Here is a 22,988-nt window from a genome sequence, read left to right as displayed (position 1 = left end):
GGTTCTTGATCTTCCTCGGAGAAGAAAGTCCGGGAAAGAGCATCAGCTCGGAGATTTTTGGCCGCCGGCCGGTATTGTAAAACAAAGTCGAAGCGACTGAAAAACAGGACCCAGCGGGCTTGACGAGGGTTTAGTCGTTGAGCCTGAGATAAGTATTCTAGGTTTTTGTGGTCCGTATACACTGTGGTCGTGTGTCGGGCCCCCTCAAGCCATTGCCTCCACTCTTCGAAGGCGAGTTTGATCGCCAGCAGTTCCTTATCACCAATCGAGTAATTAATCTCGGCGGGGGAAAACTTCCTGGAAAAGTAGGAACATGGGAGGAGCTGTCCAGAGTCGGCGTGTTGACTGAGGACCGCTCCGACGTCAATGCTAGAGGCGTCGACCTCAACAATAAAAGGTCTGGTGGGATCTGGGTGTCGGAGGCAGATGTCCGAGAGGAATGCTTCTTTTAAGTCAGAGAAGGCTGCAATTGCAGCGTCAGGCCAGTTCTTGGCGTCGGCTCCCTTGCGGGTCAGGGCCATGAGAGGAGCGACCCGGTGCGAGTACTGAGGAATAAAATGTCTGTAAAAGTTAGCAAAGCCTAGGAATCTCTGAAGGGCCTTGAGACCCTTGGGTTGAGGCCAACGAGTTATGGCAGCTACTTTTTCAGGGTCCATGCGGAATCCTGTGGAGGAAATGATATAGCCGAGGAAGGGCAGAGCCTCAGCCTCAAAAACGCATTTTTCAAGCTTGGCGTACAAGTGGTTGTCTCGGAGAGCCTGCAGGACTTGTGCCACGTGGCAACGGTGTGTCTCCAGATCTTTAGAGAAGATGAGCACGTCATCGAGATAAACGATAACATGCGAGTGGAGCATGTCGCGTAGAACCTCGTTCATGAGGTTCTGGAAGATGGCTGGGGCGTTGCAGAGTCCAAAGGGCATTACCAGGTACTCGTAATGCCCATCCCTGGTATTAAAGGCCGTCTTCCACTCATCCCCGGGGCGAATGCGGACGAGGTTATAGGCCCCTCGGAGGTCTAGCTTGGTGAAGATACGTGCTCCCTGAAGACGGTCCAAAAGCTCAGGGATCAAAGGAAGCGGATACCGGTCTCGCTTAGTGATGGCATTCAAGCCACGATAGTCTATACATGGGCGGAGGAGCCGTCCTTCTTGGCCACGAAGAAGAAACCGGCTCCGGCAGGTGAGCGAGAAGGACGAATGAAGCCCTTGGCAAGGTTCTCAGTCACATATTGGGACATGGCAGTAGTCTCGGGAAAAGACAAGGGGTACACCCGGCCACGAGGAGGTGTGGTGCCCGGCAACAAGTCAATTGGGCAATCAAAAGGCCGGTGTTGAGGGAGAAGTTCAGCCATCTCTTTAGAAAAGACATCAGCAAAGTCTTGATATGGCTCGGGCAGCAGAAGTGAGGAACAGAGGTGCAAGGGTCTCGGTGGACGTGGGAGGCGTAAACAATGTTCAAAACAATAGGGAATCCATCGGACCAGCTGGAAATTATCCCACTGTATTACGGGCAAATGCTGTCGCAACCAGGGTAGTCCAAGAACCAGGGGATGCACAGCTCGCTCCAGGACTAGCAGGGAGATCTCCTCCGAATGGAACAGGCCCGTCTGGAGGGTCAGAGGAACTGTGGAGCAGGTGATGACACCAGGTAGCAGGGTGCCCCGGATCGAGGAAATCCGCAGAGGAGGAACTTTTTGTAGCATGGGGAGATATAGCTGATTCACCAGGTCGGCCACGATGAAGTTCCCCTCAGCACCAGAATCGATGAAAGCGCGGATCTGGAGTTCCCCACCGGGGTATTTCAGAGTCACTGGCAAGGTACATAGAGGAGCTGATCCTGTAGAGCCTAGGTGTAGCTCCTCGGTATAACCTAGGCATGGTCGTTTCCCGGACGTTCCGGGCAATTGGCGAGGAAGTGTTCCTTTCCTGCACAGTAGAGACAGAGGCCTAGCGAGCGGCGTCACCTTCTTTCTTCAGGGGTCAGTGGGGATCTACCCAATTGCATGGGTTCCCCACTGCTGACGGAGGCTGGGAGAACCTTAGGAGCCGGGGTTCTGGAGGCAGTGGACGACTTTGGTAACGCCTTACGAAAGGAGCGGGTCTCTTTATCCCGCTGCTGAAGGCGACAATCCACCCTGCCAGCAATGTCAATCAAGTCATTTAAATCGTCCGGGAGGTCCCGGCCTGCCAACTCATCCTTGATGCGACTAACAAGCCCCTCCAGGAAGATTCCCCTAAGGCAGTCATCTCGCCAACCAACTTCCATGGCCAGCGTGCGAAAGTCTATGGTGTAATCGGCCACCGAGCGTGTCCCTTGCCTGAGATGCAAGAGCTCCGAGGCCGCGGTGGTCTGTCGTGCAGGATCATCAAAAGCGAGGCGGAAGTTGAGGACAAATTCCTGTAGATTCTGTAGCAAGGGATCCTGACGCTCCCACATGGGTGAAGCCCAGTCAAGGGCCTTACCATCCAGCAGGGAGAATATGTACGCTACTTTAACTGCGTCAGAAGAAAACTGTGCAGGCAGGAGAGCAAAACGCACGTAGCACTGATTTAGAAAACCACGGCAAGTCTTGATATCTCCGGCATACCGGGTAGGCGTGGGTAACTGAGTCACTGAAGCTGAAGTAGGTACTGGTGCCGGGAGAGGGGTTGGAGGTGGTTCCGGAGGAGGAGCCTCCAGGCGGGAGACCAGCTGCTCCACCGTAGCTGCAAGCGTGTCGATACAGTGCTGTTGCTGCTGGAGGCGTTGTGCCAAACCTGGAATGGCCTACAGGCTTGGGGCCTCCGCCGAGTCCATGGCCTTGCAATCTGTTGCAGTCGGACACTGCAGGCGAGGTAGTGGACCCTTGGGCCGGCCTACCTAGGGTGACAGGGTAGGCCGGGAGGCGGAGCCACAGGCTAGAGGTGTTCACTCGGGAACCAGGAACGCCCCGGGAGGAGCCCGTAGGGCACTGGGACCTCGGGACTTTGAGCAGTGACTGAGAGTCCAGAAACAGAGATAGGCGTAGGCCAGGACCAGAGTAAACAGTACGGATAGGAAGTCCAAGGTACCCGGGAAGCAGGGGACCGGCTGTACAGGCCGAGGGCCAGCTGAAGGCAGGGCAGCGGGCGGCAGCGGAATCTGTAGCAAACCGGAGGCTGAAGCAGGCTGTAGGCTGAAGCGGAGTCTGTAGCAAGCTGGGGCTGAAGCAGGCTGTAGGCTGAGGTGGAAGCAGGCCGGGGTCAGAGGCTGGCTGCAGGCTGAAGCGGAGTCGGAAGCAAACCGGAGTCAGAGGCAGGCAGCAGGCTGAAGCGAAGTCGTAAGCAAACCGGAGTCAAAGGCAGGCACAGGCTGAAGCGGAGGTAGGCAGGGTTGAGCCCTAAGCGGGGGGGAAGCGGTGGAGACCACAACAAAGGATCCAACAGAAGAAAATAGGATAATGCATAAACGTTGGCAAGTTAAATGTAAGACATTGATAAGAAAGGCTAAGAGAGAATTTGAAATGAAGTTGGCCGTAGAGGCTAAAACTCACAGTAAAACTTTTTAAAATATATCCAAAGCAGAAAGCCTGTGAGGGAGTCAGTTGGACCGTTAGATGATCGAGGGGTTAAAGGGGCACTTAGAGAGGATAAGGCCATCACAGAAAGATTAAATGATTTCTTTGTTTCGGTGTTTACTGAAGAGGATGTTGGGGAGGTGCCCGTACTGGAGAAGGTTTTCATGGGCAATGATTCAGATGGACTGAATGAAATCACAGTGAACCTAGAAGATGTAGTAGAGCTGATTGAGAAACTGAAGAGTAGTAAATCACCTGGACTGGATGGTATACACCCCAGAGTTCTGAAGGAACTAAAAAATGAAATTTCAGACCTATTAGTAAAAATTTGTAACTTATCATTAAAATCATCCATTGTACCTGAAGACTGGAGGATAGCTAATGTAACCCCCATATTTAAAAAGGGCTCCAGGGGTGATCTAGGAAACTACAGACCAGTTAGCCTGACTTCAGTACCAGGAAAAATAGTGGAAAGTGTTCTAAACAACAAAATCACAGAACATATAGAAAGACGTGGTTTAATGGAACAAAGTCAGCATGGCTTTACCCAAGGCAAGTCTTGCCTCACAATTCTGCTTCACTTTTTTGAAGGAGTTAATAAACATTTGGATAAAGGTGAACCGGTAGATGTAGTGTACTTGGATTTTCAGAAGGCATTTGACAAAGTTCCTCATGAGAGGCTTCTAGGAAAAATAAAAAGTCATGGGATAGGTGGCGATGTCCTTTCGTGGATTACAAACTGGCTAAAAGACATGAAACAGAGAGTAGGATTAAATGGACAATTTTCTCAGTGGAAGGAAGTGGGTAGTGGAGTGCCTCAGGGATCTTTATTGGGACCCTTACTTTTCAATATATTTGTAAATGAATTGGAAAGAAATACGACAAGTGAGGTAATCAAATTTGCAGATGATACAAAACTGTTCAGAGTAGTTAAATCACAAGCAGATTCTGATAAATTGCAGGAAGACCTTGTGAAGCTGGAAAATTGGGCATCAAAATGGCAGATGAAATTTAATGTGGATAAGTGCAAAGTGATGCATATAGGGAAAAATAACCCATGCTATAATTACAGAATGTTAGGTTCCACATTAGGTGCTACTACCCAAGAATGAGATCTAGGCGTCATAGTGGATAACACATTGAAATCGTCAGTTCAGAGTGCTGCGGCAGTCAAAAAAAGAAAACAGAATGTTGGGAATTATTAGAAAGGGAATGGTGAATAAAATGGAAAATGTCATAATGCCTCTGTATCGCTCCATGGTGAGACCGCACCTTGAATACTGTGCACAATTCTGGTCGCCGCATCTCAAAAAAGATATAATTGCAATGGAGAAGGTACAGAGAAGGGCTATGATAAGGATAATGGAACAGCTCCCTATGAGGAAAGACTAAAGAGGTTAGGACTTTTCAGCTTGGAGAGACGGCTGAGGGGGGATATGATAGAGGTGTTTAAAATCATGAGAGGTCTAGAACGGGTAGATGTGAATCGGTTTTTTACTCTTTCGAATAATAGAATATTCCGTCTCAAGCTACCTTCGGTTTGATTCGCTCCAGGATACATTGGACCCTTCACTGTCCTTCGACGTTTGGGGCCTTTGACTTACAGCTTGAGGTTGCCACCATCAATGAAAATGCACAACGCTTTCCACGTTTCACTCCTGAAACCACTTATTCTATCTAAGTTTTCTCAGAAGACTCCTGATCCACAACCCCTCGATGCTGAAGATGACATCGCGTACAAGGTGGATCACATCTTGGATGTTTGTAAAAAACGAAAGCACTGGGAGTACCTCATCTCCTGGGAAGGGTACGGACCAGAAGAAAACAAATGGGAACCTGCTGCCAATATACTGGACAAAGAGATACTACATCGCTTCCACCTTGCTCATTCTAGGAAGCCAAAATCCCCTGGGAGGGGCCCTAAGAAGGAGGGTACTGTTGCGCTGGTCGGTCGCAGGTGGCTGCGACCTTTGCTGCTCACCTACTTTCTCTATGCAGCTCTGAGTCTGTGCAGAATGTCAGCCTCTGCTTACACACACTGACTCTCATGGCATGCCTGGGACGGCGTGGGCACTCCCGGCAGCCATCTTACATCCAGCGTTACCTAAGGCACGCGCTCGCCTGCCCCTTTCTTAAACGTGTCATGTCGGGAACCTCGGGGGCGTCCCCACCGCATGACGTCATCTGCCTACCATACTTAAACTCAGCTGACTTCTTGGAAGACGAGTTAGCAAGGAATCTCATCCTGCTAGTTCCGCCTCTCTGGGACTTCGCCTCACTGATTTCTAGGTGACCTAGGTACCCGCTCCTTGGGGGCCTTGTCGCACTCAGGGCTATCTGCTTCTTGGAAAGCCGTTCTCTGCATCTCTCTGTTTCAGTGAGTTCCTGCATCATTCTCAGATGTCTCCGGCTGTGCCTGTTCCAGTCATAGGGAGCTGTTCCATTAACCTTATCATAGACCTTCTCTGTACCTTCTCCATTGCAATTATATCTTTTTTGAGATGCGGCGACCAGAATTGTGCACAGTATTCAAGGTGCGGTCTCACCATGGAGCGATACAGAGGCATTATGACATTTTCCATTTTATTCACCATTCCCTTTCTAATAATTCCCAACATTCTGTTTGCTTTTTTGACTGCCGCAGCACTCTGAACTGACGATTTCAATGTGTTATCGACTATGACGCCTAGATCTCTTTCTTGGGTAGTAGCACCTAATGTGGAACCTAACATTCTGTAATTATAGCATGGGTTATTTTTCCCAATATGCATCACCTTGTACTTATCCACATTAAATTTCATCTGCCATTTTGATGCCCAATTTTCCAGCTTCACAAGGTCTTCCTGCAATTTATCAGAATCTGCTTGTGATTTAACTACTCTGAACAGTTTTGTATCATCTGCAAATTTGATTACCTCACTTGTCGTATTTCTTTCCAATTCATTTACAAATATATTGAAAAGTAAGGGTCCCAATACAGATCCCTGAGGCACTCCACTACCCACTTCCTTCCACTGAGAAAATTGTCCATTTAATCCTACTCTCTGTTTCATGTCTTTTAGCCAGTTTGTAATCCACGAAAGGACATCACCACCTATCCCATGACTTTTTACTTTTCCTAGAAGCCTCTCATGAGGAACTTTGTCAAACGCCTTCTGAAAATCCAAGTATACTATATCTACCGGTTCACCTTTATCCACATGTTTATTAACTCCTTCAAAAAAGTGAAGCAGAATTGTGAGGCAAGACTTGCCTTGGGTAAAGCCATGCTGACTTTGTTCCATTAAACCACGTCTTTCTATATGTTCTGTGATTTTGTTGTTTAGAACACTTTCCACTATTTTTCCTGGTACTGAAGTCAGGCTAACGTGTCTGTAGTTTCCTGGATCACCCCTGGAGCCCTTTTTAAATATGGGGGTTACATTAGCTATCCTCCAGTCTTCAGGTACAATGGATGATTTTAATGATAGGTTACAAATTTTTACTAATAGGTCTGAAATTTCATTTTTTAGTTCCTTCAGTACTCTGGGGTGTATACCATCCAGTCCAGGTGATTTACTACTCTTCAGTTTGTCAATCAGCTCTACTACATCTTCTAGGTTCACTGTGATTTGATTCAGTCCATCTGAATCATTGCCCATGAAAACCTTCTCCAGTACGGGCACTTCCCCAACATCCTCTTCAGTAAACACCGAAGCAAAGAAATCATTTAATCTTTCCGCAATGGCCTTATCTTCTCTAAGTGCCCCTTTAAACCCTTGATCATCTAACGGTCCAAATGACTCCCTCACAGGCTTTCTGCTTTGGATATATTTTAAAAAGTTTTTACTGTGAGTTTTTGCCTCTACAGCCAACTTCTTTTCAAATTCTCTCTTAGCCTGTCTTATCAATGTCTTACATTTAACTTGCCAACGTTTATGCATTATCCTATTTTCTTCTGTTGGATCCTTTGTTGCGGTCTCCACCGCTTCCCCCCGCTTAGGGCTCAACCGTGCCTACCTCCGCTTCAGCCTGCTACCTGCCTCTGACTCCGGTTTGCTTACGACTTCGCTTCAGCCTGTTGCCTGCCTCTGACTCCGGTTTGCTTCTGACTCTGCTTCAGCCTGCAGCCAGCCTCTGACCCCGGCCTGCTTCCGCCTCAGCCTACAGCCTGCTTCAGCCCCAGTTTGCTACAGCCTCCGCTTCAGCCTACAGCCAGCTTCAGCCTCCGGTTTGCTACAGACTCCGCTTCAGCTTACAGCCAGCTTCAGCCTCCGGTTTGCTACAGCTTCCGCTTCAGCTCACAGCCTGCTTCAGCTTCCGGTTTGCTACAGATTCCGCTGCCGCCCGCTGCCCTGCCTTCAGCTGGCCCTCTGTCTGTACAGCCGGTCCCCTGCTTCCCGGGTACCTTGGACTTCCTATCCATACTGTTTACTCTGGTCCCGGCCTACGCCTATCTCTGTTTCTGGACTCTCAGTCACTGCTCCAAGTCCCTAGGTCCCAGTGCCCTACGGGCTCCTCCCGGGGGGTTCCTGGTTCCCGGGTGAACACCTCTAGCCTGTGGCTCCGCCTCCCGGCCTACCCTGTCACCCTAGGTAGGCCGGCCCAAGGGTCCACTACCTCGCCAGCAGTGTCCGACTGCAACAGATTGCAAGGCCATGGACTCGGCGGAGGCCCCAAGCCTGCAGGCCATTCCAGGGATGGCACAACGCCTCCAGCAGCAACAGCACTGTATCGACACGCTTGCAGCTACGGTGGAGCAGCTGGTCTCCCGCCTGGAGGCTCCTACTCCGGAACCACCTCCAGCCCCTCTCCCGGCACCAGTACCTACTTCAGCTTCAGTGACTCAGTTACCCACACCTACCCGGTATGCCGGAGATATCAAGACTTGCCGTGGTTTTCTAAATCAGCGCTACGTGCGTTTTGCTCTCCTGCCTGCACAGTTTTCTTCTGACGCAGTTAAAGTAGCGTACATATTCTCCTTGCTGGATGGTAAGGCCCTTGACTGGGCTTCACCCATGTGGGAGCGTCAGGATCCCTTGCTACAGAATCCACAGGAATTTGTCCTCAACTTCCGCCTCACTTTTGATGATCCTGCACGACAGACCACCGCGGCCTCGGAGCTCTTGCATCTCAGGCAAGGGACACGCTCGGTGGCCGATTACACCATAGACTTTCGCACGCTGGCCATGGAAGTTGGTTGGCGAGATGACTGCCTTAGGGGAATCTTCCTGGAGGGGCTTGCTAGTTGCATCAAGGATGAGTTGGCAGGCTGGGACCTCCCGGACGATTTAAATGACTTGATTGACATCGCTGGCAGGGTGGATTGTCGCCTTCAGCAGCGGGATAAAAAGATCCGCTCCTATCGTAAGGCGTTACCACAGTCGTCCACTGCCTCCAGAACCCCGGCTCCTAAGGTTCTCCCAGCCTCCGTCAGCAGTGGGGAACCCATGCAATTGGGTAGATCCCCACTGACCCCTGAAGAAAGGAGGAGACGCCGCTCGCTAGGCCTCTGTCTCTACTGTGCAGGAAAGGAACACTTCCTTGCCAATTGCCCGGAACGTCCGGGAAACGACCGTGCCTAGGTTATACCGAGGAGCTACACCTAGGCTCTACAGGATCAGCTCCTCTATGTACCTTGCCAGTGACTCTGAAATACCCCGGTGGGGAACTCCAGATCCGCGCTTTCATCGATTCTGGTGCTGAGGGGAACTTCATCGTGGCCGACCTGGTGAATCAGCTATATCTCCCCATGCTACAAAAAGTTCCTCCTCTGCGGATTTCCTCGATCCGGGGCACCCTGCTACCTGGTGTCATCACCTGCTCCACAGTTCCTCTGACCCTCCAGACAGGCCTGTTCCATTCGGAGGAGATCTCCCTGTTAGTCCTGGAGCGAGCTGTGCATCCCCTGGTTCTCGGACTACCCTGGTTGCGACAGCATTCGCCCATAATACAGTGGGATAACTTCCAGCTGGTCCGATGGAGTCCCTATTGTTTTGAACATTGTTTACGCCTCCCACGTCCACCGAGACCCTTGCACCTCTGTTCTTCGCTTCTGCTGCCCGAGCCATATCAAGACTTCGCTGACGTCTTTTCTAAAGAGATGGCTGAACTTCTTCCTCAACACCGGCCTTTTGATTGCCCAATTGACTTGTTGCCGGGCACCACACCTCCTCGTGGCCGGGTGTACCCCTTGTCTTTGCCCGAGACTACTGCCATGTCCCAATATGTGACTGAGAACCTTGCCAAGGGCTTCATTCGTCCTTCTTGCTCACCTGCCGGAGCCGGTTTCTTATTCATGGCCAAGAAGGACGGCTCCCTCCGCCCATGTATAGACTATCGTGGCTTGAATGCCATCACTAAGCGAGACCGGTATCCGCTTCCTTTGATCCCTGAGCTTTTGGACCGTCTTCAGGGAGCACGTATCTTCACCAAGCTAGACCTCCGAGGGGCCTATAACCTCTTCCGCATTCGTCCCGGAGATGAGTGGAAGACGGCCTTTAATACCAGGGATGGGCATTACGAGTACCTGGTAATGCCCTTTGGACTCTGCAACGCCCCAGCCGTCTTCCAGAACCTCATGAACGAGGTTCTACGCGACATGCTCCACTCGCATGTCATCGTTTATCTCGATGACGTGCTCATCTTCTCTAAAGATCTGGAGACACACCGTTGCCACGTGGCACAAGTCCTGCAGGCTCTCCGAGACAACCACTTGTACGCCAAGCTTGAAAAATGCGTTTTTGAGGCTGAGGCTCTGCCCTTCCTCGGCTATATCATTTCCTCCACAGGATTCCGCATGGACCCTGATAAAGTAGCTGCCATAACTCGTTGGCCTCAACCCAAGGGTCTCAAGGCCCTTCAGAGATTCCTAGGCTTTGCTAACTTTTACAGACATTTTATTCCTCAGTACTCGCACCGGGTCGCTCCTCTCACGGCCCTGACCCGCAAGGGAGCCGACGCCAAGAACTGGCCTGACGCTGCAATTGCAGCCTTCTCTGACTTAAAAGAAGCATTCCTCTCGGACATCTGCCTCCGACACCCAGATCCCACCAGACCTTTTATTGTTGAGGTCGACGCCTCTAGCATTGACATCGGAGCGGTCCTCAGTCAACACGCCGACTCCGGACAGCTCCTCCCATGTTCCTACTTTTCCAGGAAGTTTTCCCCCGCCGAGATTAATTACTCGATTGGCGATAAGGAACTGCTGGCGATCAAACTCGCCTTCGAAGAGTGGAGGCAATGGCTTGAGGGGGCCCGACACACGACCACCGTGTATACAGACCACAAAAACCTAGAATACTTATCTCAGGCTCAACGACTAAACCCTCGTCAAGCCCGCTGGGCCCTGTTTTTCAGTCACTTCGACTTTGTTTTACAATACCAGCCGACGGCCAAAAATCTCCGAGCTGATGCTCTTTCCCGGACTTCCTTCTCCGAGGAAGATCAAGAACCTCCCCAGTATATTCTAGACCCTAGTAAGGTTCGCCTGTCTGCCCTGACGGTCCTCTCCCAAGATAGGACCGTGGTTCCTCGATGAGACCGCTTAAAGACACTACGCTCGGCTCATGACTCCCTCACTGGGGGGCACGCAGGACGCGAGAGAACCCTGGAACTCCTTAATCGCTTTTACTGGTGGCCCAACATCCGACAAGATGTGCGCACCTACGTGAGTTCCTATCCCACCTGCGCCCATCAAACACCCAGTCCTGGTTCCCCGTGCGGCCTCTTACAGCCTCTTCCGGTTCCCACCGAGCCCTGGACCCATCTCGCTACAGACTTCATGGTGGACTTGCCTCCGTCTCACGGTCATACGGTTATCTGGGTTACCGTCGACCGCTTCTCTAAAATGGTGCATTTAGTCCCGCTGACCAAGTTACCCTCTGCACCCGAACTTGTCCTCCTCTTTGCCCAGCATATTTTCAGACTACATGGCCTCCCGCAGGACATTGTTTCCAACCGGGGACCCCAGTTTGTTGCACGCTACTGGAGAGCCCTCTGCCAGTGCTTCAAGGTAAAGCTTAGCTTCTCTACAGTTTTCCATCCACAGAGTAACGGACAGTCCGAAAGGATGAATCAGACTCTGAAGACCTACCTTCGAGCCTTCACCAATGAAAAACAAGACAACTGGTCGGAGCTACTGCCCTGGGCCAAGTTTGCCTATAACAATCAAGCTCATGCAGCCACCGGACTCTCACCATTCCAGCTAGTCTACGGGAAACAGCTGAGACCTCCACTTCCTCTCGCTATCTCCAGCACCTCACCAGCCGCCCAGTTGATGGCGCACCAGCTACAGACATTGTGGCAGAAGACCCAGAACAAGCTACTCCGCTCAGCCTCTTCCACCAAACAGGCGGCCGATCGCCACCGACGACCCGCTCCTATCTACCAGCCAGGAGACCGGGTCTAGCTTAGCACCAAGAACATTCGTCTCCGCCTCCCCTCACGAAGATTTGCACCCAGATTCTGTGGGCCATTTCAGGTCGCCGAGAGAGTGCGGTTGGTTTCATATCGGCTGAGGCTACCATCCTCCCTTCGAGTCCACAATGTCTTCCACGTATCCCTGCTTAAGCCCGTAGTCCTCTCCCGCTATCACCGCAAACCTCCGGATCCTTCGTCTACCACCATCGACAATGACCCCACCTACCAGGTACGCGAGGTCTTGGACGTTCGCTTCCACCACCGCAGGTGGGAGTATCTACTTGCATGGGAAGATTGCGGTGATGAGGACAACACTTGGGAACCCAGCCGCAAAATTTTGGACAAGTCATTGTTGCAGCAGTTCCATCAGGACCACCCGGAGAAACCCGGTCCTCTCAAGAGGGGCTGTAAAGGGGGGGTACTGTTGTCCATTACTGCTAAGACCTTGCCTGTTGTGATAAGGGCCCACAGGGCTACTCCCTGTGGGCGGAGTCTTCACTCGCCACGACCCAAGGGCCCACTACTCATTCAAGACATACAGAATATGACACCTGACAAGCACCTAAACATTTAATACGAGGGTAAGTCAGTAAGTCACAAATCTCTCTACTAAGGTAATAAAACATATATCTAATGTTGTCATATTCCATAGATGGCAGCACATTAGAAGTGCTTATGTACATAAGTAGTTATTTAAACTTTGCATGCGCAGGGGCTGTGTACACAAGGAAAATGGCTGCCGTGTTGACAGATTGTACGGTCGAAGAACAACGTGCTGTTGTCGGATTTTTTATGGGCTAAGGGCTTAGTGGCAAAAGACATTCATAAAGAAATGTATCCAGTATATGGAGAGAAATGTCTCTCGCGTAAAGCAATTTATAACTGGACCGATAAATTTGCACAAGGACGTGCCAACGTGAACGACGAAACCAGACCTGGTCGACCTGTAGAGATTGCGACAGAGGCAACTGTGAAGCAGGTTGAAGAGATGGTTCGCGCTAACCGGAGGGTAACAATTGACGAAGTTGCCAAAGAAAATGGGTGTTCTCACGGATTAGCATATTCCTTAGTGCACGATGCATTGAACTTTCGCAAAGTCTGTGCAAGATGGGTTCCCAAACAGCTGACCGAAGACAATAAGAACAACCGGATGGGTGTCTGTCTGGAAAATCTCTGCCGTTATGCAAACGAAGGTGAATCAATGATGGCACGTATTGTTACTGGTGACGAGTCGTGGGTGCACCACTATCAACCAGAAGAGAAACGTGATTCCATGCAGTGGAAGCATCCACTATCACAGACACCGAGAAAGTTCAAGCTTGTGCCTTCTGCAGGAAAGGTGATGTTGACTGTGTTTTGGGATCGAGATGGGATACTCTTAACCAGTTTTCAGAAGCGTGGTGAATCTGTTAATTCGGCTTCCTACAGTGCTACTCTATTAAAGCTTAAAGGAGCTATTCGTAGAAAACGCCCAGATCTGGAAAAAAGAGGAGTGCAGATTCTTAACGATAATGCCAGACCACACACTTCGAATGAGACTCGTCAGACAATTGTGAACCTGCACTGGGAAGTTCTTGAACATCCATCATACAGTCCGGATTTGGCACCCAGCTATTTTCACTTGTTTTGCAAACTGAAAAGCCATCTCGGTGGTAAACATTTCACCAGCGATGAAGAAGTGGAACAAGAGGTGTGTTACGCTTGGGCTGTGTTCTGATGTAGTGAACACCAACTTCTGGAGTGACTCCAGGTAGAGAGATAGGGATGGCTGGAAAGTCTCTGATGATGGTGATAGTGGAGTAGAGTAAGGCTGAAAACAGTGTCAGGATCCAGGCTGGGTCAGGGCAAGCGGCAGGCAAGCAGAGTCAGAGTTAAGGCTGGGTCAGGGCAGGCAGCAGACAAGCAGGGAGCCCAAAAGGCCCCACACACATGGCAGGACAGAGGGCTCGAAGGCCACAAACACACGGCAGGGCAGAGGGCCCGAAGGCCACACACACACACGGCAGGGCTGAGGGCCCGAAGGCCACACACCACATGGTAGAGTTGCGGGCCCGAAGGCCACACACACACGGCAGGGCAGAGGGTCCGAAGGTCACACACACACGGCAGGGTAGAGGGCCTGAAGGCCACACACATACGGCGGGGCTGAGGGCCCGAAGGCCACACACTCACGGCAGGGCTGAGGGCCTGAAGGCCACACACACACACGGTAGGGCAGCGAGCCCGAAGGCCACACAAACACGGCAGGGTAGAGGGCCCGAAGGCCACACACACACGGCAGGGCAGAGGGCCAAAGGCCACACACACACACGCCAGGGTAGAGGGCCCGAAGGCCACACACACACGGCAGGGCAGAGGGCCCGAAGGCCACACACACACGGCAGGGTAGAGGGCCCGAAGGCCACACACACATACGGCAGGGCTGAGGGCCCGAAGGCTGCACACTCACGGCAGGGATGAGGCCCGAAGACCACACACACACACACACATGGCAGGGCAGCGGGCCAGAAGGCTACACATACACAGCAGAGCAGAGAGCTCGAAGGCCGCACGCACAGTAAGGCAAGGCAGGCAGAGCAGAAGGCCCGAAGGCCACATGCACAGCAAGGCAAGGCAAGTAGAGCAGAAGGCCCGAATGCCACACGCACAGTAAGGCAGGCAGAGCAGAAGGCCCGAAGGCCACATGCACAGCAAGGCAAGGAAGGCTAGAGCAGGGAGCCCAAGAGAGCTCGATGCAGACGCATTGATGGAAATGCTAAGCAGGGTTATAAAGGGAAGTGTGGAACATAGAGAAGACAAGGGGAACCAGTCAGGAGAGCATGCTCGCGGGGGACCTCTGGTGGTGAGGCGGCTGCATAGCAGCCATGGTCGTAACAAGGTGAAGTGCTGGTTACGATGCCAGCCAAAAAAGACTTTTACGCAGAAGGTTTTGACGGACTTTTCAAACGCTGGGACAAATGTATAAATGTTCGCGGCGATTACGTTGAAAAGTAGTTGGTTTTTCCAGAAAAAATGTTTGTGACTATATTCTGTATATTTCACAGTAAATAAATCATCTTTTGCATTTAAATAAATTTCATGAATATTAATCCCATGTATGTTTGTGACTTACTGACTTACCCTCGTAGATCCCATCCTATGAATTCCAGTAATAAAAGTGACTATTCCCTAAATCAACTTGATTAATAGTAGTTGATAAACATCTCCAGGATCTTATCCAAATCTTTTTAAAAACCAGCTACAATAAGTGCCCTAACAACATAGTCCTGGAATGAATTCCAGAGCTTAATTGTGCATTTTGGGGTAGATTTTAAAAGGTGCTCATGCCACCTTGTGTGCGCCGAGCCGCACTGTCTTCCTCCGTTCCCTCCCAAGCCATTCCAAAATCGGAGCGTCTTGTGAGGGAACTTCCCTTCCCCCTAGCCTGACCTTCCCACCCCTTCCCCTAACCTTTCCCCCCTAGCCCTACTCTAAAACCCCCCCCCCCTGAATTTTGTCTTACCTTTTGTGCCTGCCGGCCAACTGCCAGCATGCGATCCCCAGCACAGCGGCAAATGGCCGCTCTGCCTGGAGCCTCTTCCCCTGCCCCCGCCCCTTTAGTAAATCCCCGGGACTTACACGGGTCCCAGGGCTTTACGTGCATCGCCGGGCCTTTTTAAAATAGGCCCGGCATGCTTAACCCTGGATTTACGCGCATAGAGCTTTTAAAATCTGGCCCTTAGTGAAAAATAATTTTCTCTGAATTGTTTTAAATGTGCTATTTACTAACTTAATGGAGTACCCCCAAGTCCTTCTATTATCTGAAAGTGTACATAACCGATTCACATTTACCCATTCTATCCTCTCATGATTTTATAAACCTCTTTCATATCCCCCCTCAGCAATCTCTTCTCCAAGCTGAACAGCCCTAACCTCTTTAGTCTTTCCTTAAGGAGAGCAGTTCTATCTTCTTTATTACTTTGGTCATCCTTCTCTGTACCTTATTCAGTGCAATTATATGTCTTTTGAGATGCAGCAACCAGAACTGCACATAGTACTCAAAGTGCAATCTCACCATGGAGTGATAGAGAGGCATTATGATAGTCTGCATTTTATTCACCATTCCCTTCCTAATAGTCCCTAAAATTCTGTTTGCTTTTTTGAATACCACAGTACATTGAGCCGACAATTTCAATGCATTATCCACTATGATGCCTAGATCTTTTTCCTGGGTGGTAGCTCCAAATATGGAACCAAACATCATGTAATTATAGCATAGGTTATTATTCTCTATATGCATCACCTTGCACTTGTCCATATTAAATTTCATCTGCACCGACGCAAATACCCATTTCCCCAGTTCATTCCCCATTAGCCCCAGTAAAGGTTAGGACTTTCTAACCCCCCCCCCCCCCCAGGCGGTCCAGTGGTCCAGTGGTGGTCCTGCGGGACCAACACTGGACTACCAGGTAATTTTAAAATGTTTTGGGGGGATCGCGAGGGTGGGGGAAGCTAAGGGGTCATTTTTAAAGGGTCGGGTGGGTTGTTTTTTTTTATCGGGCCATCGGTGCCATTTTTGAGTGGAGGCCAAAATGGCGCCGATGGCCCAAGAGCGGGAGATCGGTCCCCGCGCCCCCACTGGACCACCAGGTACTCGTAAAAAGATGGCGCCGGCCAGCCAGTGCTCCTACCATGAGACAGGGGCCGGCCAATGGCACGGATACCCTGTCACATGGTAAGGGCAAAGGGCCATCGGTGCCATCTTTATGAGTGGCAGCCGACGGCCCAAGAATGGGAGATCCCTCTTCGGACCACCACTGGACCACCAGGTAATTTTAAAATGTTTTGGGGGGATCGGGAGGGTGGGGGAAGCTAAGGGGTCATTTTTAAAGGGTTGGGTGGGTTGGTTTTTTTATCGGGCCATCGGCGCCATTTTTGAGTAGCAGCCAAAATGGCGCCTATGGCCCGAGAGTGGGAGATAGGTCCCCGCGCCCCCACTGGACCACCAGGTACTCGTAAAACGTTTTGGGGGGGTTCGGGAGGGTGGGGGAAGGTAAGGGGTCAATTTTAAAGGGTCGAGCCTCACTAAAAAAAAATTAACGATGTGAATCGGAACAGATTCAAATTCACATCTCCACCGATCAGATTTTTTTCTCCCTCCAGCCGAACCCAATCATTAAGACGATCGGGCACACGATTCACATCCCTAATCCATAGCAGAAGTAGAATTACACAGTAGGGGACCCTGGTGTACGATTATGCTCGTAGATACTTACGTGCATCCTTCAGGTTAAGATCTGGAAGGCATATGTCCTGCCCAGACTCCGCCCAGGCCCTGCCCCTTTTTGGACGTCCCGATTTGTGTGCATACTGGGAGATGCATACATACTGAGGCGCCTCTTAAAATATGCGTGGCATGCGCTGTCCTGAGATACTTGTCTTTCTCCTGGCTTTGGTGCACCTAGAGCTTTTAAAATTTGCCTACAAGTCTTTCTCCAATGGCCTTATCTTCCCTAAGATTGCTTTTAACCCCTTGGTCTAACCAACTTCGTTGCAGGTGTCCTGCTTTGGATACATTTTAAAAAGATTTTAATATGAGTTTTTCCCTCTGTGGCCAATTTCATTTCAAATTCTCTTTTAGCTTGTCTTATCAATGTATTACATTTAACTTGTCATGCTTATTATGCTTATGCTTTTTCTGATTTTTTTCAGCTGGATCCTTCTTCCAGTTTTTGAAGGACGTTTTGTGTGGCTGCACAGAGAACCCAAATTCATGCCCAAGAGCCCAATTCTATGCTGGCATTGGTTACTTCTCTGCTGCCAACACCCTCCCCCACTTTCCCATGATACTTCAGGTATTAATTGCAGCCAATCCAAGAGGCAGAAGACCCCCATCTGCTGGAGAGCGCAGGAGGCTCATATTTGCTGCAGCAGATGAGTGGAGCCATTTTATACCACCACTATGAAGAGCTGCCTTCAACCTGCAAACCCTGCATCTGGGAAGTGAAGCAGGAGTATGGTGCAAGATGGATCCAGGCCACCACTGAAAATATTTGAGACACACAGCTAGGAGGAAGGTGGGAGAGACCTTACAGCTGGTTCAGACAAGAGGGGAGAAAGAGGGAAACAGCTGCTGAGCATTGAAGGGTAGGAGAGTAGGAAACTGATGTGGGGCAGGGTGAGGGCAGGAAGAGGGATAAAGGAATTGGGGAGCAGGGACTGAAAGATGGGAAGGGTTGTGGGGACAGGAAGTAGAGAGGACAGAGGGCAGAATAGGAGCAAGGAATGAGAGGGGATTGGGGGCCGGGTACCCACACAGATTATAAACTCTTTGGGGAAGGAAATTATTTGATCTGAATTTTAAAAAAATTCTGTAAGCCAATTTGATCATTCCTTGAAAAGGTGGACCCCCCAAAAAATTTCCTTTTCCTTTTTCAGGGTCTGAGAAGAGGATGGGGGCACTGAGAGAGAGGTATGGGGACTGATTACCCGGGCAGGTTATAAACTCTTATGGTAAGATAATTATTGCACCTAAATTATAAAAATGCTGTAAACCACTTTAAGCCATGGAAAGGCATGCTAAAAATGCAATGGGAACAGAAAAAGAAGGGGATGGGTTCAGTAAAGGGAGAGAGAGAGACAAAGTGCGATGGGGGAAAATTAAAGTGTTGGCTCCTGGGTGCCAGAGACCCACAGTATGGCACTGATTAGAGTGGGTAAGTAAATTACATTTTTAATGGGGGGAGGGGGTAGCCATGTCCACTCTGTAACCTTCTTTTTCCAGGAGAGATACCGATTCCTATTTGATTACAGGAAGTCCAGGCTTATTGGGGTCAAAACAAACAGAAAGCTCGATACAGCTTCTATGGGTTTTGGTTCAGTCCAGACAGAAGCAGACAGAGCTTCTGCAGTCCAAACTGTGCAGGGCTCTTTCACATTTATGAACACGTGACCTGGGAAAAAAATGGATTATTCTGTCACAGTGATTTTTCTTTCAATAGAAACAAGTTACTTACGCTTCATATTTATGGTGCCAGTTTTCTCGAGGTGCAATTGCGGCCTAGGGTAATATGCCAAACAGGTCAGGTTTTTCCTGTGGTCTTCCATAGATGGGGTAAAGGTGAAAGTGGATGAATAGCTGAATGTTCCATAGTTATTAATAATTCTTATGATTTTCGTGGAATTAGGTGTAGTTAAATCTCCTTTCCAGGTGATGATGGTGGGTTCTCCCAAACACCTCCCCGGAGCATTGCATTTGACAGTCACTGATACATTTTCAGCCATCTCAGGGATGGGGGGTGAGAACATGGGAAATTTCCAAGGATCTAAACAAGAGACAGAGGAAAAAACTGCCAAATCACAGACCTCTACAGCTAACACCCTCAGCAAAGAAAAGCCAGTGCCAAGGACAAGTATGTGATATTACTGCCATGTGCTCATCTCATCACTACTGCAGCAACATGAATGACATTTATTTATTTATTTGAGTGTTTTATATACTGTCATTCCATGTGAGAATCACTAATTCATGGCTGTGTGCAGGGTAGACTCTCACAAACGTAGTATGAACTACAAAGGTAGGCAGGTACACAGGTGAACAAGGTAGGCAAGTAAACATGTATACAAGGATAGCATTCTAAAACTAAGGCTGTACTTCAAAGACAAACACATAAAAAGCAATCATAGCCGGATTATAGGGGGGTTGAGAGAAGTGTGGGGGGGGTATTGTTCAGGACAAATTTCGGTGATTTGTGTCAAGGTGAATTGGGTTTATCAGTCAAACAGTAGGCATTAGTGAATAGCCAGGTTTTCAGGTATTTCTTAAATTTCTTGTCTGTTATTGTTCAAAGAATATTGTCTGTTATTGTTGCATTTAATGTAAAGGCTAAAGAATGCTTTAGGAAGTCAGAAATGCAGAACATACTTACCTACTATACTGATAATACACGGATGATCTCTGAAACTATATGAATGGTTTCCCTTAATCATGAAGTAATAACTTCCACTGTCCTGTTTGATGACATCATCAATCCTAAAGGTGCACTGTCTGTCAAATATTTTCCCAGTGATGTTATAGTGATTCCTGTATTGTTCCTCCACCTCGGCGGAGCTATCAGTACTTGCTACTAGGATGTCATTGCCATCTTCTATCCTCTTGAACCAAAACCCAAGAGGATTATCTCCTACAGGTTTATTTGATGGGACAAAGTATTCACAATTGATGAGCACACACAGACCCTCTTGATTCTTTACTAATTCATCGTGGTTTATAGTAAACTCTGACACATTCTGGCAGAAGAAACCTGGAGAGAGACGTATTTAGTATTACAAATGTACAGCATTTCAGACTGAATTTCAGTTTGAGAGAGAGAGAGAGAGAGAGAAAGAGAGAGAGAGAGAGAGAGAGAGAGAGAGAGAGAGACTTACAGACTTACTATAGTGCCTGTGCCCTAGACAGGTATTTTAATCCCTACGGGAGGGCCACCTACTAACTCGGGGTGGGGATTAGGTATGAGCGTCGGGGGTTGGGGGCCACTTTCGCATTCCACATGAGACCTACGGAAAGAACAGTGGTCTCTAGTGAAGATTTGCTGGCCGTCGGAGTGAGGAAACTCACTCCAAGAGGAGATTTGGGCAACGTTCTCTCCACCTAGCTTGCTGGACACTCTAACTGGGCAACAACAAGCTAGGTGGAGAGAATGTTGCCCAAATCTCCTCTTGGAGTGAGTTTCCTCACTCCGACGGCCAGCAAATCTTCACTAGAGACCACTGTTCTTTCCGTAGGTCTCATGTGGAATGCGAAAGTGGCCCCCAACCCCCGACGCTCATACCTAATCCCCACCCCGAGTTAGTAGGTGGCCCTCCCGTAGGGATTAAAATACCTGTCTAGGGCACAGGCACTATAGTAAGTCTGTAAGTCTCTCTCTCTCTCTCTCTCTCTCTCTCTCTCTCTCTCTCTCTCTCTCTCTCTCTCTCTCTCTCTCTCTCTCTCTCCCTCCTCAAACACTCACAACACATTAGAACTGCAGCATTAAACATAGACAACCTGACCAGCTTCTAAAAACAACTATACTTAATGTTTTTAATCATTGGCACTTAAGATCTTAAAATTAAGATTCTTTGCTACTGAACCCTTCCTCTCAAGTGAAGATAAGCCCCACCCAGTCTATGCAGGATTCATACTTTCTACTGGGGCTCTGGGGGATGCCTGACCATGACAGAGAAGTGTCTGTATCTGATCTAATGAGACCCTTCCCTGATTCAGGACAGGAACAAAAGCAGTAACAAGACCCTGATAAGTGCAGCAGCCTTACAATTACTACTGCCAGAGTCTGTGTCTGTCGCACACTTACCCTCCCATAGCGCACTCAGCAGCAGAAACCCTGCTCTCTGTATGTGGGGCAAGGAACTAACTTTCCTTGCAGTGTCCGTGTCTATCTAATGAGACCCTTCCCTGATTCAGGACAGGAACAAAAGCAGTAACACATTCCAGGTGAGTGCAGCAGCCTTACAGTTACTACTGCCAGAGTCTGTGTCTGTCGCACACTTACCCTCCCATAGCGCACTCAGCAGCAGAAACCCTGCTCTCTGCATCCTTCCCGAAGCATTGACTTTCTGCAGCTGCCCCTCAGCTCCTGGGACAAGGGAGATGCAGGCAGAGACTCCCAGAAAGAATATTTACTAGTACAGGACCAACTGCCTCCCAAGTACAGTTACAGCCCTGCCCTTCACATGCGTTCCCTTGGAAACGGAAGCCTGTGCGGAGGAAAGAGGCGGAGTTTGTGTGAGAACAATTATAAAGATCAGTGAAATGAGGGCAGGAGATAGGGGCAGGTAGAATGGAAAGGACCCAGGAAAGAGCCTTGAAGTTGGCAGCAGGGGAAAGGGTACACACAAGCAACTTAAAATGGCAGCATGGAGTGAGGAGGTGCAGGTTCAATAAGAAACCATGAAAAGCATGTGAGCAGGACCAGGGAAGAGATGATTGGGGTGGAGGAATTCAGGAACGAACTTAGGCAGGAAGCTGGGAAAGACCCATGGGGAGTGGGGTCAGGGGAGATCCAATTTGAGTGGCATGGTGGGAATATAAGGGGTGGTGTGGCCATGGAGGGGTAGGATTGGGAGATTCTATGAGTGACCCTGGAAGGGGAAATGCAGATGGACGAAGGGGAGGAGAGAATTTGGAAAAGAGGTCGTGATAGAGAGGGAGGATTAATAGTAGGGGAAGTCCATGAAGGGGAGATTGATGTGTAGGGGGTCCAGGAAGGGATCATTGGCAGAATTAGGAGAAAAAGGACTTGGGACGAGTTCATGGAGGATGAAGAGAGAAAAAACTTGAGATTATTGGAGTGGGATGGGGAGGGGTGAGGGAATGTCCCCAGGAGAGTTCATGAGAAGGGGCTAAGAGGGTACACTGGAGGGAGGAGGACCCTATGGGCTTAAATATGTAAATGCTTGCTGATGTCTCTACTTATATGTGACATCTGTGGCATATGAAATGTCCTACAGGAGCAGATTAAAGGATGGGGAAGACATTGTAAGACTGAACCTGCTGTCTGTATACAGAATGCTTTCTTACTCTCCTTTTTCATTTATTTCTCTTTATGTTTCTTTTTCTGTTTTTAATTGTATTGTTTCTTTGTCTTCCTTTCTCTCCTGATTTCCAGTGGTTTCTTTAGAAATAATAAAGGGGGAGAGAGGGCAATTTGGGTACAAAGGAAGTGTAAACCTGTTATTAAGTAATGGTATGCCCCAGAAACACCCCTGTAGGGAGACCCCATGTGGTTGGGTCCAGGATGTAATTTGGTTATGACAGAGAATTTGGATCATAGACTTTGCCTCAGAGAGAGGAAAAGAATGAAGAGTGTAAGGTGAAGAAGGTGGCATGGATGTGGCCATTATTGTCTGACTCCCTGGCGGGGCTTGTTTGTGCCCAATGGGAAGAGAAGAAATTACAGGTAAGGGACCTCCAGGCCCTGTGAAATATGGCACAAGTCTATGAGTTCCCAAGAGGCAGAACCCTGTACAGCCTCAGGTCTTACAAACCTGGCAAGGTCTAGGAATTGGAGGAAAG

At 49.4% G+C, this 22,988-nt stretch overlaps 1 protein-coding gene across 2 annotated transcripts in view; it reads right to left on the bottom strand.

The window, feature by feature from the left end:
* The window catches only part of LOC115075811 (cell wall protein DAN4-like), a 313,797-nt gene extending 292,229 nt beyond the window's left edge, over window positions 1-21,568 (bottom strand). For both annotated transcript variants that reach the window (XM_029576612.1, XM_029576613.1), the window contains exons 1-3: window positions 21,466-21,568; window positions 19,843-20,217; window positions 18,931-19,239 (exon numbers count right to left, since the gene is read on the bottom strand). In XM_029576612.1, coding sequence (XP_029432472.1) covers window positions 18,931-19,239; window positions 19,843-20,217; window positions 21,466-21,508 — 727 coding nt within the window. In that variant the 5' untranslated portion in view covers window positions 21,509-21,568. The remainder of the gene's footprint in view (window positions 1-18,930; window positions 19,240-19,842; window positions 20,218-21,465) is intronic.
* Window positions 21,569-22,988: the final 1,420 nt, after the last annotated feature.

This window comes from Rhinatrema bivittatum, chromosome 14 (genome assembly GCF_901001135.1).
Source record: "Rhinatrema bivittatum chromosome 14, aRhiBiv1.1, whole genome shotgun sequence".
In the NCBI taxonomy this organism is placed as follows: domain Eukaryota; kingdom Metazoa; phylum Chordata; class Amphibia; order Gymnophiona; family Rhinatrematidae; genus Rhinatrema; species Rhinatrema bivittatum.
Note: the sequence above shows the minus strand (reverse complement) of the source record. Positions and strands in the feature narration are given on the sequence as shown.